Consider the following 20135-nt stretch of genomic DNA (forward strand, 5'->3'; position numbering starts at 1 on the left):
GGACACACCGTGACACCAAGCCCCACCTTGGTACTCATGGCTCTGAGACATATATTTCCAGAGTTTCCACCATGTACACAGCTACATAAACATTTCCTTCTTCCCCTCCACAAAAATAAAGTCATATTATATATACTAAGCAACAGATTTTAGACATTTTCCATGCCAACCAATTTAGACCTATATCCTTCATTTTTATGTGTTACATAATTTATATGTCTAATTTTGTCTGGATGAATTCTTAAATAGTTTTAATTTCTGGATATTGTAAATGAAGTTTCAAAAAATATTCTTGACTTTGCATCTTTGTACACTTATCCATGTTAACCTTAAAGCACATTCCTAGAGTTAGGTTTGCTATACCAAAAAATACGTGTAATTTTGACATTTACTCCTAAATTTCCCTCCAGAAAGTTTTCAGTCCTTCTTCTACCACCATCTGAGTATGAAAGTGCCAGCTTCTCTACAGCCTTGCTACCAGTAGGGTTCTCTAGTCTTTTTAATCTCTGATAATCCAAATTAAAATGATCCTATTTTGAAACATTTAACATTTTTAATTTTATATTTTCAACTTTTGTGAATATGTGGATTTGCCTGCATGAACTGCCTGCTTTGGTCCTTTACACATTTTTATTTTATTTTTTTTTTACTGCACTGTGGAGCAAATGTTCCTAAAAAGGGAAAAAGACGCCAAGCACAAATTTCATCTATAGTATGAGACTAGTTAGGAATAGACCTAATATCCATCACATGAGTTTGTAGACTTATTTTTGAAGTTCTGAAATTACATTTAAAAATCATGTGGCTTCTATATTTCTATGAATGTATTTCCCTTCCTACAATGTGCTTTCAATACCATTTAGTGATAACATGGCAGGGACTGTTATGTGTGCCTCCAATTCTTATTCTTGTCTTCACAGGTGAGATCTCTTCACTATCTGCTTTGGGAGATGAGGACATGGGCTTTCCTGCCCTCTGTCTACCTTACCTACCTTTCTTCACTCTCTTTCACTTCCCAACTTTGGTTACACGTACATTTACTTTTATACTTGTTAAGATTGACAATTTCTCTGACTATAAAGGTCTCAGTGACTTCTAAAAATTTTAAATCAATAAACAGTTTAAATTACTATGACTACTTAAGCATTGCTCTTGAGCTAACTGGTTTGGTAGGATCACTTTTCTTTCTCTGTGGCACCAATTCCCATGCTGTTCAGCGAAGAAGTTACTTAGAGATTCTGCTTTTACAGTCCATCTAGTACCTCCAAACATTATTGTGACTACCAGGATTCTTGGTTCCAAATGGCATGAAAAACAACACAAACTTAGAAAAAAATTACTTACTCAAGAAAATAGATCTGACTTCAGAAGTGGCTGGAGATAGGAAGTCACACAACGTTTGTTGTTAGCATCTGGTCTTGTCATTTTCTCTCTGAGTGATGGCTCTAGTACTTTACTTCTTTATTTTGCTGAAATACACCCTTGAGTTCCTTTCTACAAAAGAATGCTCGGAGTATAAACTCTGATTTATCACACATCTGAAAATCTTTTATTTTGTCCTCATATTTAGCAGTGTCTTAGTTAAGTAGATTCTAGTTTGATTAGCATTTTATTTCAGAACTTTGAAAAATAGATTCATTGTTTTGCAGAATCTGACTGGCAGTGACAAGTGTGTGGTCAGTCCAATTCTTGATTCTTTCACATGACACTTATTTTTTTTTCTAAGGAAGAATATAAAATTTTATATTTATAATCAATATCATAGAATTTCACAGTTATGTGTTTAGGTATAAGTCTTTTATCATATTTTGTGCTGGATATTTTGTGGGCCCTGAAAAACATATTTTCTTTTACAGTTTGGGGAAATTCCCTTGCATTCATTCTGTAATAACCTCCTCCCCTCTGCCTTCTTTGCCCTTTATTCCTCAAACTTCCTGAGTTTATATTTTATGTCTCTTAACTTTCCATTATATTATCCGACTTTGCCTTTCTGTTCTGAGGGGCTTCCTCGATTTTATTTCACAAAACCTATTTTGATTTAAATAAATTTTGGTGATCATATTTTCAATACCTTAGAGCATATTCATCAAGATTCTTCAGAGAAATGAACTAATGGGAGATAGACAGGTAGATAGATACATAGATAGATAGATAGATAGATAGATAGATAGATAGATAGATAATAGATAGATGTTAGATAGGTTGATAAGAGGAGACTTATTATGGGTTGCCTTATGCAATTATAGAGGTTAAAAGTGGGGAAGGGCCCTGGTATAAGTTTCAGAGTCAGAAGGTCTGAGAACCAGGATCTTAGGGCAGGACAAGATAGATGTTCCAGCTCAAGATCAGAGAGAATCATTTTTCCTTTGCCCTTTTGTTCAATCTAGACCTTCAGTAGATTGGGTGATTTCCACCCACACTGATAAGGACTGATCTTCTTTTCTCGATACTGATTCAAATGCTAATTTCTTCGAGGAACACCCTCAAAGATAAACTCAGAAATAATGTTTTACCCACTATCTGGGCATTCCTTATCCTGGCAAGTTGACACATAAACTTATCTATTATCCCAGTAAGTTGACACATAAACTTATCTATCACAAGAAGTTTTTTTGAATGTTGCATTTTTTAAACTTGGTCTCTAAATTGTGGCAATATCTTGTTGAATCTCACTGAGAATGCTAATTCAAACATTTTAAAAGGCCTCTGTTCCCAGAATTATCTCTATGGTCATTTTCAAAATTTATTCATCTTGCTTAAAAAATTGTTTTTTCTTTCATGTTTTGGGGTTTTGATTCTTTTCTTTTTTCTTTTTTAAAATATTATTCTTGTCTACTGATTCTTATTTTTGTTGCAGATTAAGAATGAGGTGAGACTGGAGAGATCCTGGTATACAGTTGGTGGGTTTAAGGATAAAGGTCAGAAAGCCATTAAACTGGAGGACTGGATTGACTTTGGTGCACTGACTCCTATACATGCTCCTAGGATAAATGCTTAGCTGCAGATTTTTTTTTTTTTTTTTTTTTCACCCAGAGGTGAAGAGTCCATGTATGGATTTCCAACCGGTACTCTTTTTTCAGCCCCCATCTCCCTTTCTTACCCTCGGTGGTAAATGCCATCTCAAATATGGAACTGTTTCATGCTTCTGCCAGGCAAAATGATTCCTTTCTAGGCGTGGTCCAGGCAGCTGCTATTTCTTTATCCATTGATGATACTTCTTCAGTCTCTTCATTGTCATGTCAGTATCCTTTTCGTCCTTTACAATCAGCTTAATGGAGTTTCCAAAGGCAAAGAGATCAATATATATGTTCAATATGGCATCTTAAACTGGAAATCTCTCCATCCATATTATACAGAATTGGGGATATAACTCAGGGCATTTCTTTGCTGCCCTTAATTATTGACATAATTTGAGGTGAATTAAGTTCCTAGATGAACATCCCAAAGGATATCTTAGGCTCTCACTGCTTTGCCAACTATATCTCTCTAAGGACCTTCACTTCTTTCTTCTATCTCAGCTACTTACTTCTGTGACCATACCTTAGGCCTCGTTGTAACTTGAGCTGAAATCTTAAATACAACCTGCTGCTATCTGGTAAAAAATCTTTTTTATTTCCCATCCTACTGTTAGTTACTACTAGGACTCATACTTCGAACTCATCAAAATGTCCAGTATTTTAGCCCATGTATTTTTTCCTTCCATCTTCAACTCCTCCTAGTTCCAGCTGGATCATACATCCCAATCACTGTACCAATATATACCCTCCTCTGAGAGCCCTAAGCATGGGTCAATCCAATTGTGTTATAATGTGAGACTATCTGGGTTTATCCCATCCCTACCACTCATAAGTTGTGGGACTTCGGGGAAGTTATTTAGATTTTCTGTGCATCCATGTCCTCATCTGTAAAATGAGGATAATAATAGTATGAATGTTCTGGGGATGAAAGGAGATAGCACATGCAAAGTGCTGAGAAGAAATGTCATGATCAATAAAAGTATTCAATAGACATTAACTAGTATTAGTAATATTTGCTAACCTGAAAATACTAGTGAAAAAGCAATATGTGTCAATAAGTTATGTTAAAGTCTATAGGTGCTTAAACATTCTATTTATACTGTTTAAACAGTCTTCTTGTTGGTTAACCACTTCTAAAGAGATGTAGTATTTCCCTGTTTAAATGATAATGAAGCACTGATTTCTCTTCTGAATCTTTGTGCCCTCAGCACTCAAAGAAATGGGTTGTGTCTCTGTTCTGTTTCTTTTCTAATCCCATTTTGATAGTTAATCCTTTGGGTCTCCAAGGAGCCCTTGCCCTAATTATGATAGGATAATGAAACACTGACATCTAATTACAACTTTTATGAAGGTAGCAGATACCAATTACAAACTGGGAGTCATGTGGCTTTATACTCTCCCTTATGTAACAATTGTGGTTTCAGAAAAGAGATCAGATTCAAAAAATAGTTTGAGCTATATCATTTCCCACTGATGCTATATTATGCCATTTCTTCCAGATCTATAACTATGTGATAGTTATTTTGAGCTTTGAAGACCTCAGGACTCTTTCTAGCTTGGAACTCAAAAATCTCTTTGTTGACGGGTATTTTGATCAATCCTTTGATTTAAGCAAGTCCCTGGAGGAAGAGCTTTTAACCCAGGCACTGTATAAATAATTATCTGATTACTAGACCCCAATTTAAAAAAACTCTAAACAAATTAATATTTTGAACACAATCCTTGTAGAGTGAAATTGTGTTCTTTTGAGACATATGTAACAAGGTACTTTCAAGATGTGAAGATCATTAATATTTTAGCCTTAATTATTTTACCCTCACAACCTTTAAGGTTTCCCCCAATAGCAAGTTGGTGAAATGTCAATTATAATTTTAAGACATATATATTTATCACTTTGGAATAAAATTTTAGGAAGTATCACAAAGAAGCAATGTAAGATAGCAACACTGGGTCCTGTTAAAATCTTGGGCAAGTTATACAGTTTTTCTAGGCTGTTTCCTAATCAGCAAAATGAGTTTTGGTATGGATCAAATGAAATAATGCATTAAATCACTTTGTAGATAACAGTAAACAGTAAATATTCATTGAATCTGAGGAATCAAATGGGTAGGATGTTAGGAGCTTTTAGGTTTTCTAGAAGCAAATTTTTACTTTAGAGTATAAAATCAGGCTTCTGGTTACTGCACTTCTATCATTATTCCCCTTTCTTGTAACTTGTCTTTAAATAATTTGTCATGGCTTTTGGTTAATAAACACATCTCTCTTTCATCTCCCCACCATAAAATAAAAAGATAACATCCTTATGCTCTCAGCATGGTCTTACCTTCAGACTCTAGAAATACACAGCTGAATGTGTTTTCTGGGAAAACATATAAATTAAAATCATTTTTGGCAGATACACATTGGCTATTAATAAACAGTTCTAGTAAGCTCTCCTCCTTATAACCTAAGGATTTATGTTATAGCTCATTTTATCCAGCGGGCTTACTAGAATGCAGTCATATTCCAAAGTCAGTCTTACAAGGTCCCTCTCTGGAAAGAACTCAGTTGATGAGCCTCTACTTTCCTAATTGCTGGCCTTACCTTTGTACATGCCAAATCGTCATCATTTCTGCTTTTGTAGCATTTTTATAGACCCAGAATTGCTTTCTGAGAAAAGTCTCAGTCCTAACAAAGGTTAGACTTGAACTGAGAATTACATGCATGTGATATGTGTCCTTTCCAGTCCTCTTCCCAGGTCCGCGTAGAAATCACCAACCAGGGAGAACACTCTTTCTACAAAACACAAACTCAGCTTCAGGCTATTTCTGAACAAGAGCTTTAGGAAGCAAAAGGAAGCAAGTATGTAAGAACGTACCTGCCATACTTGTACTAGAATGTAAGTTCCTTAAAGGCACACACTGTGTCTGATTCCTTTTGTTTTCTCAACAAAATGTTGATTGGGTGTTAACTAATTGTATAAAGTAGGAATAAGAGTCAGTTTCCTAAATGTTTTTAAAAAGTTAACAAAAGCATTTTCACTTTGACTCCAAAATTTTAAAAAAGCTAATAAAGATGTTATAATATTTTAAAAATCCAAATTTTATGGGAGTTCTTGTCTGGATGAAAATTAGAACACATTCACATTGTCTCAAACGAATGAACATGTGTGACTCTATAAAAACAATACCTCCCTAAAGCATGAAATCAGATGGAAAAACTCGACATCTTTATTTCTGCAGTCAGTCTCATTTTTCTTAAAACATTTCAAACTAGTAAGAATTTTCCAGAAGTTACAGCTTGACTCACCCAACCTTCCAAGGAAAAAACAAAAAAACTTAAACAGACGTTGTTTCACTCTCATCATTTCCCCCCCTTACTAATAGTTGCAACTTAAATGTGTCTTAAAGCACTCCAACTTCTTCATAGTGCCTGTTTAATAAGTATCCTGTGGACACCCACGCACAGTCATAGAATCCTAAGTGGTGCTCAGACCAGTCACATGTCAGTGCATTCTTAATTGCTAGAGCTAATATGCTCTCAGCATGGTCTTTTAATTACACCCTAATAATTTATTATAGTTTCTTTCTACAATGTAAAGTCTTGGAAATCACCCACTAAAAAGTACCTGTGTACTCTGGGGCTTTGGCAGGCTAGGACAGAACTTCTGAGAACACGGTGTGTTCCAGAGAAGATAATGAATCTGAGAGGACTTACAGAGAAACACTTCATTCAGGACCTGGCTGCTGGCTTTTATCTCAGATCTGAGGATTTCACAATCACTTGGAGATACCTACAAGTGTGTAGCACACCTTGGATGTTACTCTTAATGATTACTTCAGTTTGTAAAGAGGTCACTCCACCAACAGCAAAGGAGAGGGCCCAGCCCCAAGCCACGAGGAACACAGTTCTCTGCCAGTAAGTGCCTAATGACTCATTTTCCTCAACAGAAGTTTCGTAAGGCTGGAATTCAGGGAGGGATGTCTGGAGAATGTCTGAAAGGAAGTTCACAAGCCACTGTCCTGCTCTTTGCTGGAGAAAGTGTCCCATGGTAGCCAGACAAGTTGACTAAGGCAAACAGCAACATGTTTTGGTAACATTTCCCCATTACCTTTCATGTACAATCCAAGAAAGGTTGCCATGAAGTGTTTTAATCAGGTTGGGAACATTATAAACTTCCAAAAAAGAAAACCATTAGTGGAAAAATTAAGGACACAGTAGATTTAACAACTGTGTTTACGTGGAACCACAAAATCTATCCAAGTGAATTGCATTAAAATAGACAGAACACTCCAAGAAACTGTTGTATGTGTATTTTTTTTAATTCAGTCAACCATTTTACTAATCTGTCAAGATGACCAATTTCTTTGGAATTATGTAGATTTAGCCAAAATGAAATTGTACATAAGATTTACTTCTCTTTTCAGATGCTTTTTTATTTATTTTTAAATCTTTATAATTACTAAATGTTCTCCTCTCTCAGAAGATATTCTGAGAGGAAAGCAAAAATACCACTCTTGTAAAGCCATTTCCATTCTTCCAAAGGTCTGCTGGTAAATTATTCTTACTGATCTTTCCATCTTTCTAGCCTGTGCATACACACCTAACCCATACTAAATTTCACCAGATGGCATTTTATTTCTTTAAAGTAAAGCAGCCGTGGGTTTAGACAGTTGAATTTTTAAACTTCTGTATTTACTGAAAGTGCATATGGTGCTATATGGACAAAGAAATTGTGCTGAAAGAAAAACATTTCTGTCTGCAATACCTCATAATCTTCCAGAGGAAAAAAAAGTGCAGTTATATGGTGCGTTTCTCACAAAATCTTATGTGGCTTCAATGTTCTTCCTCTGTTAAAAAGTAGATATATGTTTAATGTACAGACCTGCAAGTTTCATTATTTTAAATTCATCTTTTAGTGGCAAATAAAAATGTTATACAAAACTCAATGACTCTCTAAAGCGATCTCTCAGTGAATTCTAGAAGAAAATGCAACATAAACCTGTACTTGTATAAAAGAAAAAATAAAAACCTCTGTATCAACGTAAGCAGATGTTGGTGTAGAATTTACAAGGATGAGAAGGCTATAAAACCTCCCCTGAGTCACTCACAGTTCATTTGAGGGCCAAGAACGCCCCCAAAATCTGTTTCTAATTTTACAGAAATCTTTTGAAACTTGGCACGGTATTCAAAAGTCCGTGGAAAGAAAAAAACCTTGTCCTGGCTTCAGCTTCCAACTACAAAGACAGACTTGGTCCTTTTCAACGGTTTTCACAGATCCAGTGACCCACGCTCTGAAGCGGAATTAGCTAACTTTCAAAAACATCTGGAAAAATGAAGGTTAGTATAAGCAACCTCAAGTATCGTTAAAAAAATTAAGGTTGGCTGGATTGAACGTGATCAGAGTTTTCTATTGTTTAAAAGGTGAGGATTTGTACATACGTATTTACTTCCTGAATGGGTTGGGATTGGAAAATTGTTCACATATACTGTAGAAACATTTGTCCTTGCAGAGCTGGAAGAATTCCAGCAATTATAGCTGGATCAGTGGAAGACAATCAAAAGCTTTGTGGGGCGAGAGAAATAGGATTTAGGTGTAAACAAAATCTTGCCATTTCTACTATTTAGCAGGAACTATGTGTATGCCTAATTCTCTTTATTTTATGTAGACTTGGGTAAAAATCGTATTTGGAGTTGCCACCTCTGCTGTGCTTGCCTTATTGGTGATGTGCATTGTCTTACGCCCTTCAAGAGGTAAGAACTTTCTCTGATTTGCTCTATCTGCCTAGAATAGCTTGGAAAATGTACTAATGCAAGATCACAAGTGGCTGAACATTTCCTAAGTGCTTATGTTCCAAAGTAAGTCTGTTATTTCTAAGAAGACATATAAGCTCACAGATATGTTGTTGTGCAAGACCAGAAATACTGAGGAATTTAAGGCATGGGTAGGAAGAGATTTACAGTGTTATTTCAGCAATAGAAAAACCTAAGAACTATGCTGCATCACCCCACAACCCCAAAATATATGCTAAATACAAGCTTTGACAGGCCTTTAGAGACAACATTTTAACTAACATTGCTTTTCATTATTAGGTTTGTCTCGTGGAAAGTAAAAATGAGTAAGAATGGAAAAGTTAAAACAGAATCTATGGACTTTTTTTATTACTAAATTGTCTTTCCAAAAATTTAAGGAGGAAGTTGAGAATACAGATCTCAGGAATAGCTGTATAGAAAAAGCAAAGTTGTTGTTTTAGATGTAGTAGCACTGCACATCAAATTAGAAAACTAAACATTGTTAAGCAAGCATTATGATCAGTCATAAATTGTATCCTTTTACAAAAAAGGCTTAGATTGACATTGATCTCACTTTGCTAAAAATTGGAAGGTACTATAGGCTGATATCAGAGCCAGTTTAAATATAAAGTAGGACTATGTTGATAGATAATCCAGTGATATTAGGGGAATAGCTTTTTATGAAAATATTTATGAAGAGAAACTCAAGCTTCTAAAATAGAAAAAAAAATCCAGTAATAACAGATCTTATGTCTTTTGTGTCTAGGAAAAGGAAAAATTTGTACTAATAAATGCTAAAAGTTTATGATAACAAATGTGGGAAATATCTTGGTTAAAAGTTAACTGGTAGTAAACGAAGATCAATAAAATAACTTCAGCTAAAGAATGTATGAGTCCTGAATAACTATTGCTATTAAAAAGAACATAGAAAAATGTTTTGGAAAATTGAAAATAATCATGAGATTTTCACAGAATTACAAAATAGAATAGGTGAACCCATAAGATGAAGTCAGCTTATATCTTCAGTGTTCATTTCAGTCTTTGTTTCTGTTCTCTGCCAGCACAAGATTCTTCTTAGGCTGTTGAGAGGTATGCAGTGCGTGTACATATCTTTCATAAATTTTCATGTTAAAATTATTTTCAGACCCGTCTCTCAACTCAGTGGTCTTGGGCCACATTTCCCTCATACTAGCAGTTGTCAGGTAGTGGATTAGGTCGTATAGATCCTTTGAATGTTAATTCATTAAAAATTAGCTCCTGATTTTTAAAGAAACTCAACCTTGAAATTGATACTGTGCACCCTCAGAAATAAATGTTCTTGGAACAAAAGTTTGTTAATTTTATAGGGCACTTGCCTCCATGTCCACAGGGAAGGATGAATTTCACTATGGAATTCAAGCTATAATTTCTAAAAAGAAATACGTTATATTTACATATTTACAAATGATGTATAGAGATACACATACACAGATATTTGTGTTATCACACATAATCTCAATCCCTACCCTCTTTCCAAGTTTAGTTATGTATAGCTTACATATAAATATATGTTGTAAACTATATACAGTATAAAAGTCCTATGTAATTTATAATACAATTCTCTGTTTTCAACTAACAGGAAAATTCTAAGAATAAAGTGATTTCTTGATAGGGTGAAATAATCAAATTAAACTCGAGTACTCAATGAAATTTGAGTACTCATTCAGAAATAGAAAAATCATAACTAAGGTGAGAACTACTGTTTTTTGATCCACTATATCATTCTCCTTCTGTTCTAAATATGCTGAATAACTTCTTAGAATGTCAGCTAAATAGCTTGTGAATGGCACTAGTCATTCCCCTACTTTCCTGAGCAGGACCTGGTCAAGTAAGTGCCACAGGCAGCCCTGAAGTTAGGCATGGTGGCCTCCTCCTGACTTTCCTTCTTTCTTCTCACATCTCACTCGTCAATCATCTCCCGTCTGGAGTGCCAGGACCAGTCCTCACTCTCACATCTGCCCAGTGCCTATGAGAATAAGATCTGAGATGGCAAGGAAGGAAAGGGAAGGAGGAAGGGGTAAAAAGAACAGAGAATTCAAAGCCAAGTGAACTCCTACTTAGCCTCCTTCTCACACTTCATCAGAAATCCCATTACCTCAGATTTGCCTTAGGTGCCCTCGTATCCTCAGCTCAGAATTTCATGAACCAGTGTATGAACAGTCTTCTGAGAAACTTAAAGTCACACTCAGGAAACATTCATTCACTCATTTACATATTAGTGTATTAGTCCTACTAACTCCCTGCCCATCATCATGCCAGTTGCTGAGGATATGGAGGTGCAACAGTCTAGAATTTCCTCTGCAAGTTGGGGAGTAAGAATCCAGTGCTTTCTGCACCAAAAGATGCATGGTCAACACCACAGATACCTGAGAAGGATTTCTGTTAGTTCACACCAGGTCTAAAGAAAAAAAAAAAGAGAAAGGCTCTTTCATCCCAGGAGAACCAGCCTCAGGATTAAAAGCGTTTAGGAATAATTAAACTGGACTGTAAGAACAAATATGAAATGTAGTAGTGAAATGAGAAAATCCATTTAGCTCACTTACAAAATATTAACTATAAGGAAAAACTTTTTTCAAAACTTGTAAAATATTCCCTTTTTGGTTTTGCCAAAGTGTGAAACACACATGAGCTTCTACCCCTTATTCCCAGGTTGTCCTTGTCTTCAACTTACACCCTTTCAACTGACTTCTTTCCTCTCTCTTACCTCCAATCACTTTTTCTTTTGAGGTTCTTCTTCACAAGCATCACTCCTCTTCCTGTGTGAATATGCAACAAGGCTGAGAGTGGGAACTAAGGCTCCTTGACTTCCCCTTATTTTTGTTCACCCCAAAGACAAACATACATACTTTCTTGTTTCAAGAGATTTAACAGATGTTACAAAAGCAAAAAACTAGAAGTGAAAAGTTACCGAGGTTGCGGAATTTTGCAGGTAAATTCCACACAAACTTGATTCATGAGTTATATTTTCTGAATACCTGGACCATTCTTCCGTGGCTTACAGAAAGAAATTGTAGGAGCTATTTGACCTTGTTTCAGATTCTTTTCAGTATAGAGTTCCCCACATGATGATGAACAAATACTCAACAAATGTTAGAAAACAAATGTTTTCTAAAATTTCTAACATGTGGTAAATGATAGCTAGCATTTTGCATCTGTGTTCTCCATGTTGAGAATATATACTTATACACTCAACAATAGCAACTATTCCATTCTGTGTGATGTATTTCAATTTCAAAAATGTCTTAATTCTGAGAGTAGAGAGCTTTTATCCCAGAATATCATCCCCGTTCCTATCCCCAACTTTTTTTTTTTTAACCAAAAACAACAAATGTTTCAGAAACTTTTGTGTCTGAAGAACTCATACAGAACATTGATGGCTCTAGGGCAAAAGCAAAACAAAAGGAAAGAAGAAAGATATAAGAAGTTGAAGGGTGGAGGAATGGAGAATAAGGCTAAGTGAGAGTAAAAAAGGAAAGGGTGGGTGGCTGTGTTGGCTTATGGCTGTAATCCCAGCACTTCAGCAGGCCAAGATGGGAGGATTCCTTGAGCCCAGGAGTTTGAGAACAGGCTGGGCAACATGGTGAAACCCTTTCTCTATTAAAAAAAATACAAAAATTGGCTGGGCATGGTGGCATGCACCTGTAGTCCCAGCTATTTAGGAGGCTGAATATCAGAAAAGTGTTTGGGAAGTTCAGGAAACCAAAAGGAAACTGATAGAGCTATGAGGCCAAAATTATTTAAACAAATGAACAAGGAGAATATGTATATGCATATGTAATTGTGATTCTACATACATACACACACACACACACATATATATATATATATATATAATATGTAGTGATTATTTAGCTGACTCCTGCCTTTTATAATGCATTGAAGAAAATATGTGAAGTGCCACAGACAATTTGGATAGAACAGAGATCAATATTTTTTAAGAAGAAGTATCATTTGGGAAGTCTGAATTTTAGTCAGAAATTCATTGTTGTTGTTATTATTACCATCAGTATTCTGTTACTACTATAACTTCAACAATCATCTTTGGTAAAATAAGATATAAGTGAGATAAAATCATCTTCAAAGGAGATTTAAATATGTAAGTTGTAAGGTTAAAATATTTTCCCAGGACCAACATTCAGTCTGTGAAACAGATTCCCTCAAACATCTTAAGAGTTTTAAGCTTATTTTTTCACTATTTTATGGAGAAAATATGGGAAAGTCTAAAAGGTTAAGGAGAAGTTTCAGAAAGTTCATGAATATAAAAGAGTTTTTAAGTCAAGATAAAGAAATCAAGTTTGCAGTTTATAGTTCTCTAATTTGCACGTGAATTTTAAAATCACAGATGAATCTTGGCAAACTCTGTTTGAGTTTTGCCAAATTCTAAATAATTTAAAAAGAAATCCAAATCTTTGTATGATTCTCATAATGGAGAGGCGTTTACCTGTCTGAGATTTCCAAAGCAAATTGAGTTACAACTTCAACGAGAACATCCAGTCATAGATATACCTTGAAAACCAGATTCAAAAGTTTGAGCCAGAGGTGTGGAATCAGGACTTAAGAACCAGAGACAGTCAAACTGAGCCATAAAATACAGCAATAATTGACAAATGCAATCTAATTTGACTAAAGAGCTTCTGCACAGCAAAAGAAACTAGCATTAGAGTGAACAGGCAACCAACAGAATGGGAGAAAAATTTTTCCAATCTCTCCACCTGACAAAGGGCTAATATCCAGAATCTACAAAGAACTTAAACAAATTTACAAGGAAAAAAAAATAAACAACAATCCCATCAAAAAGTGGGCAAAGGACATGAACAGACACTTCTCAAAAGAAGACATTTATGTGACCAACAAACATGTGAAAAAAAGCTCATCATCACTGGTCATTAGAGAAATGCAAATCCAAACCACAATGAGATACCATCTCACACCAGTTAGAATGGCAGTCATTAAAAAGTCAGGAAACAACAGATGCTGGAGAGAGTGTGGAGAAATAGGAATGCTTTTACACTGTTGGTGGGAGTGTAAATTAGTTTAACCATTGTGGAAGACAGGGTGGTGATTCCTCAAGGATCCAGAACCAGAAATACCATTTGACCCAGCAATCCCATTACTGGGTATATACCCAAAGGATTATAAATTATTCTACTGTAAAGACACATGCATATGTATGTTTATTGCAGCACTGTTCACAATAGCAAATACTTGGAACCAATCCAAATGCCCATCAATGATAGACTGGATAAAGAAAATGTGGCCCATATACACCATGGAATACTATGCAGTCGTAAAAAAGGATGAGTTCATGTCCTTTGCAGGGACACGGATGAAGCTGGAAACCATCATTCTCAGCAAACTAACACAGGAACAGAAAACCGAACACTGCATGTTCTCACTTATAAGTGGGAGTTGAACAATGAGAACACATGGACATAGAGAGGAGAACATCACACACAGGGGCCTATTGGGGGGTGAGGGGACTAGGGGAGGGATAGCATTAGGAAAAATACCTAGTGTAGATGACGGGTTGATGGGTGCAGCAAACCACCATGGCACATATAATACCTATGTAACAAACCTGCATGTTCTGCAAATGTATCCTAGAACTTGAAGTATAATTTTAAAAAAGCAATAATTAATACAGTAGGCATGTAATAAAACGATCTTCTCATAGGACAGTTAATCAAATACTAATCAGTCTCTTTTTTAAAAATTGTATTTTATTATTATTATACTTTAAGTTCTAGGGTACATGTGCACAACGTGCAGGTTTGTTACATATGTACACTTGTGCCATGTTGGTGTGCTGCACTCATCAACTCGTCAGCACCCATCAACTGGTCATTTACATCAGGTATCACTCCCAATGCCATCCCTCCCTCCTCCCCCCAATCAGTCTCTTTTTAATTTATTTCTCGTGTATAGAGAACCAAGAACTTATTTTTCATTTCCAGTATCCTTCTTAATTGACTAATATTATGCAGTAAGAACAGAATAACTTACAATATTTATTAATATTTATTCCCATTAATAATAAAAATAGTATTATTTAGTATCTAAATTAAAATTTTGAATACAGGTTATGATTCATACTTGGTGGAAAAACAGATATGTTAGGACTTCTTAAGGAACAGGATATAACAATTGTATGTTACAAAAGAAAACATCAGATAACAGGCCAGGCGTGGTGGTAATCGCAGCACTTTGGGAAGCCAAGACGAAGGATCACTTGAGGTCAGGAGTTCAAGACCAGCCTAGTCAACATGGAGAAACTCCCTCCCTACAAAAACACAAAAATTAGCAGTGGTGGCAGACACCTGTAATTTCTGCTACTCAGGAGGCTGAGGCAGAATTGCTTGAACCTGAGAGACAGAGGTTACAGTGAGCTGAGATCGTGCCATTGCACTCTAGCCTGGGCAACAGAGCAAGACTCTGTCTCCCCACCCCCCACCAAAAACAAAACAAAATCAGATAACAAATGAAATAGGCAGATAGAAATAGGCACATAGAAAGATACTAACTACCAATACTTAAGAAGAAACAGAAAACGTGAATGGTACTATAACACCAAAAAAGATTGAATCAGTAATTTTAAAACTTCCCACCAAAAATAAAAAAAAACTTCATAAGCCCAAATGGCTTCACTGACAAATTCCACCAAACACTTAGAGAAGAATTATTACAAATTCTTCACAAATGTTTTCAAAAAATGAAAGAAAACATTTTCCCACTCATTCTATAAGGCCAGTATTACCCACATTACTATAATGCCCAAACCAAAGATATCACAAGAAGAGAAAATTATAAATCGATATCTCTTATGAATATAGATGCAAAAATTTTCCACAAAATACTAGCATGCCAAATCCAGCAATATATAAAAAGGATTACACACCATGACAAATTAGGATTTAGCCCGAGAATAGAAGGTTGGTTTATCGTTTGAAAATCAATTAATATAATAAATTTCATTAATAGAAAAAAGGACACAAACCTCATAGTCATTATAATAGATACAGAAAAAGGATTTGATGAAACGCAGCACCCTTTCATGATAAAATCACTTAAAGGATTAAGAGTAGGAAGAATTCCTCAACCTTATCAGAGACACCTACAAAAAATAAAAATAAAAAAACATAGCTAATATCACACTTACAGATGAAAACTAATGTCACACTGTTTTCCTGCTAAGATCATTAACAGGACTTGATGTCCTCTCTCATCACTTCTATTCAACATTTTATCAGTGGTTCTAGCCAAGGCAATTAGGCAAGAAAAAAATATATAAAGTATCCAGATTGGAAAGGAAGAAGTAAAACTCTTTCTACTAACAGATAGCACAATCTTGTTTGTAGAAATCCTAAGGAATTCACTAAAAAACTATTAGAACTAACAATAAAGTTCAGCAGGGTTGCAGGATACAAGATCCATGTGTAAGGACCAATAGTATTTCTATACACTCCCAATGAGCAATCCAAAAAGATCTAAATAAGTGGAAAGACATCCCATGTTTATGGATCATAAAACTCAATATTTTTAAGATGGCAATACTGCCTAAATTTATCAACAGATTAAATGTAATCTCTATCCAAATCCTAGATAGTTTTCTTTTTTTGCAGAAAGTGATGAGCTGATCCTAAAATTCATACAAAAATGCAAGGGACCCAAAATAGCTAAAACAATATTGAAAAAGAATAATAAACTTGGAGGAATCACACTTCCTTATTTTAAAACTTACTACAAAGCTCCGTAATCAAGACAGTGTGTTACTGGCATAAGGATAGATACATAGATCAATGGAATAGAATTGAGTGTCCAGAAATAAAGCCTTATACTTAGTTAATTGATTTGTGATGAGGATGCCAAGACAATTCAACAGGAAAAGTCTTTCCAACAAACGATGGTGAAACAATTGGATATCTGTGTGCAAAAAAAAAGATGTTGGACCCAATTCCTCACACCATACACAAAAATTAACTCAAAATGGATCAAAGACTTAAATGTAAGAGCTAAAAACTATAAAACTCTTAAAACATACGGATACATTTTATGTTTTGAGTTAGGCAAATTTTCTAAGATATGACCAAAATGCAAGAAACAAAAGAAAACATACATAAATTGGACTTCATCAAAATTTAACATTTTAGGATGGCCATGAATACCATTTAAAGAGTAAAAAGACAAAGTCCGACAAAATGAGAAAAAATATTTGCAAATACATATCCAATAAAGGCCATGTATCTAGAATATACAAAGAATTCTGGCAACTCAATAATAAAAAGATAAATAACTCCATTAAAAAATGGACAAAGGACAGACATTTTGCTAAGGAAGATATACAAATGACTAATAAGCACATGAATGATGCACAATGCCATTAGTCACTGCAAAATGCAAAACAAAACCACAACAAAATACCAGGAATGAAACTGCAGAGGAGCAATTAGGCATCCATTAAAGCCTACCGATTGTGAAATAGTTTGTCCCTGGGGGTGCAGTAGAAATAGAGACAAGCAGTAGACAGGGTTGGCAGGCCTGGGTGCTGGTTAAGGAAGAGGAAGGTCAAGGATCACACCAAAATATTTGTATTGAGAAACTACATGAATGGTAGGTGGTGCCATTTACTTGGATAAATTTGGAAGAGGAGCATGGAATTGTTTTCTTAGCATTAAACATATTGATTTTGAAGTGCTTGTGAGATATATAGTGAGGATTTTAAAGAGGAAGTGTAATAGACATGTCTGGAGATAAAAAGACAATCCAGTGAAAGTCAGGTGTGAGAGTGGGGTTAGGGGGTGGTTCAGCCCAGGGGTATGTAGTAGAAATCCTGGGAGAATGAAATGACTTGGGAAGGTTGCTCTTTCTCCAGCCCCATATAGCAGCAGTAACAGCCATGACAAAATGTCAAATAGAGATTAGAGGAAAATGAGCTGGCAAAGGAGACTGAGACCTTCAAAAATAAACAAGGCTTGCTTTCATCTTCAGGGTCACCAGAGGGTCATTTGCCATTCATGTTCTTAAACATTATGTTGATTATATCTTAGGATCTTTGAAAGCCTTAGTTATCCTGAAAAATAAATGAACCCTAATTAAAATAATGTAACACAACAATAAAATAACACACAAATGGGCTATTTTTAAATCCCGGCAAATCCTTTGAATAACTTATGTAATTCAGTGCTGTTCATAGAGAAAACCATGGAAAATTGCTATTAGAGTTGAGACATTCTTCAAGTAGACAATAATAATAGTGGCAGTAAGTAGCTTTATAATAGCTAGCAACCTATTTGCTTTGAAAAAGCTCAAATTGTCTCACTTTCTCTTAACCTAAGTTTTGAGGTGTAATTATTCTACCCCTTTGTTTGTTGCTTGGTTCTTGCCTACTTTTGTGTTTGTTGTATGTTGTTGTATGTGTACACTTACATTTTAATTATAGTATAGTGGCAAAGTATCTAAAACCAGATGCAACTGAATTTAAACTCCAGCTTTTCTATGTATTAGGCAAGTTAGCTCACCTTGCTAATTTTCATTTCCTAATCTGTAAAATGGTGTCCACAAAAGTATTTACCTCAGATGGTTGTTGTGAGGATTTAACAGGACTATGCATGTAGAGTGCTTGGTACGTACAATAACTTATAAATTATAACACTTTCTATTACTCGTCTAAAGCCTCCTCATGTACTTGTTTTTCAAAGTTGTCAGTCTTGTTCCAATTTGATCATATTAGCTTGTAAATAGTATCTTTCCTGCCCTAATATTTACTGTCCTTGCCCCTGTGGTACTCACTCCAGAAACAAACAAAACCCAGTGTGATGATTGGAGATGATACCTCCCCATAGGTAGCACCTCTGCAGAGCCATCAGGAAGATGGGTGTGTTTTCCCTGGGAACCCTAGTTCCTTTCCTTGGTATGACCTCATATGCATCAATTACAAATCAAGTGTAAAAGTGAGAACAAAAGGACCTGCCAGCCATTTGCATGCCCACTTAATTTTCTCATTTGGTTTATGCTGAACGTTAGAACTAACATCCAATGTCTCTGCTCTGACACCCATTCCTAATTTTTCAGTACTAGAAAATCACATGGCAGAAACAGACACAGAAACCTAACAGAAGCACAACATTTTAAGAAAGAATTAAGAGAATAGTAAATCATTACTTGCTTGTGAATCATTTCTGTGAATTGTAATTTCTTGGATTCATAATTGAAGTAATTTTCAGCTTTGCTTTAATAAGTTGAAAATGCAAATAATTAAAGCATAGTTAATTAGAGTGTTTAAGCAATGTATAAGTAACTATGCTAAAGATGGACCAAAATGAAGTTAAGAGCACTGGTAAAACTTAAGAGCTAATCAAGTAAGTGTTAACATATACAGAGGAGAGATATGCTTTCAGAATTCATGTTTACTTTTGTTCAACAATTAGAATTTAAAAATTATAGATGTCAAAGCTACTCTTCCAAAATCATCTAATAATTACATTTAATATTACAACATTATTTGGAAGAGGACATGAAAATTCATTTATTCATCTAATAATTATTAATGGAATATTTTCTGGGTGACTAGAACATTTAGTGTATTTGGTGCTGTGGAGATATATTTTATACTGACTTACACACAGACACACACATACACACATTCCAAACACTAGAAAATAATGACCCCAATGCTTTTTCTATAATCTTACTTAAGTCTAGTCTAGGGCAGAATCAGTCCCCTTGCCTTTTGTCCACTTTTCCAGGTGTGGGAAAGGGAATATACTTAAAAAGGAGTGCATTTGAAGGCAATGAGCAAGGTCATTGAAGAGGGGGAAAAACATTAACGTAGGCCGTTTACATTCCTTGGAAGCCATGGTCAACACTCAGTTATGTGGAATCTCTTCTCCGTGACATGTGGATTGCTTCGCAGGCCAGCCTCACCCACCTACAATGAGTTTGTAGTCAAGGAATGATTCCTACTGATAGGCACAGGAGTGTATTGAGCAAAATAGATTCAGTGAAATCATTAAACTGAGATTCTGAACCTTTGCAGAAGAATCAAAGAGGCTGGGTAAAAACTAAAACTACCAGGATCCCACCCCCAGAGATCTGGATTCAGTAGGTTTGAGATAAGTACTAGGAATCTGCTTTTTATATAAGCACACTCCAAGGGGCTCCAAGGACCAAGTTTTTATAAATATTTAAATGAAGGCAAAAGAGTCTACCCATGAAATTTACAACTTGTAATAGAGGGTAGAAAGTAAGGGCAGATACATTCTCGGGGGAATTATCCAAAACGAGTGAACACAAAATCTGTCAAGTTGGTTT

General features: G+C 35.3%; 1 protein-coding gene across 2 annotated transcripts in view; it reads left to right on the forward strand.

Moving 5' to 3' along the window:
- The first annotated feature begins 8111 nt into the window (after positions 1 to 8111).
- FAP (fibroblast activation protein alpha) overlaps positions 8112 to 20135 on the forward strand; it is a 74475-nt gene continuing 62451 nt past the window's right edge. For both annotated transcript variants that reach the window (XM_017890970.1, XM_017890971.1), the window contains exons 1-2: positions 8112 to 8336; positions 8666 to 8750. In XM_017890970.1, the coding sequence (XP_017746459.1) occupies positions 8331 to 8336; positions 8666 to 8750 (91 nt within the window). In that variant the 5' untranslated portion in view covers positions 8112 to 8330. The remainder of the gene's footprint in view (positions 8337 to 8665; positions 8751 to 20135) is intronic.

Source organism: Rhinopithecus bieti, unplaced genomic scaffold (assembly GCF_001698545.2).
Source record: "Rhinopithecus bieti isolate Rb0 unplaced genomic scaffold, ASM169854v2 scaffold_19966, whole genome shotgun sequence".
NCBI lineage: Eukaryota > Metazoa > Chordata > Mammalia > Primates > Cercopithecidae > Rhinopithecus > Rhinopithecus bieti.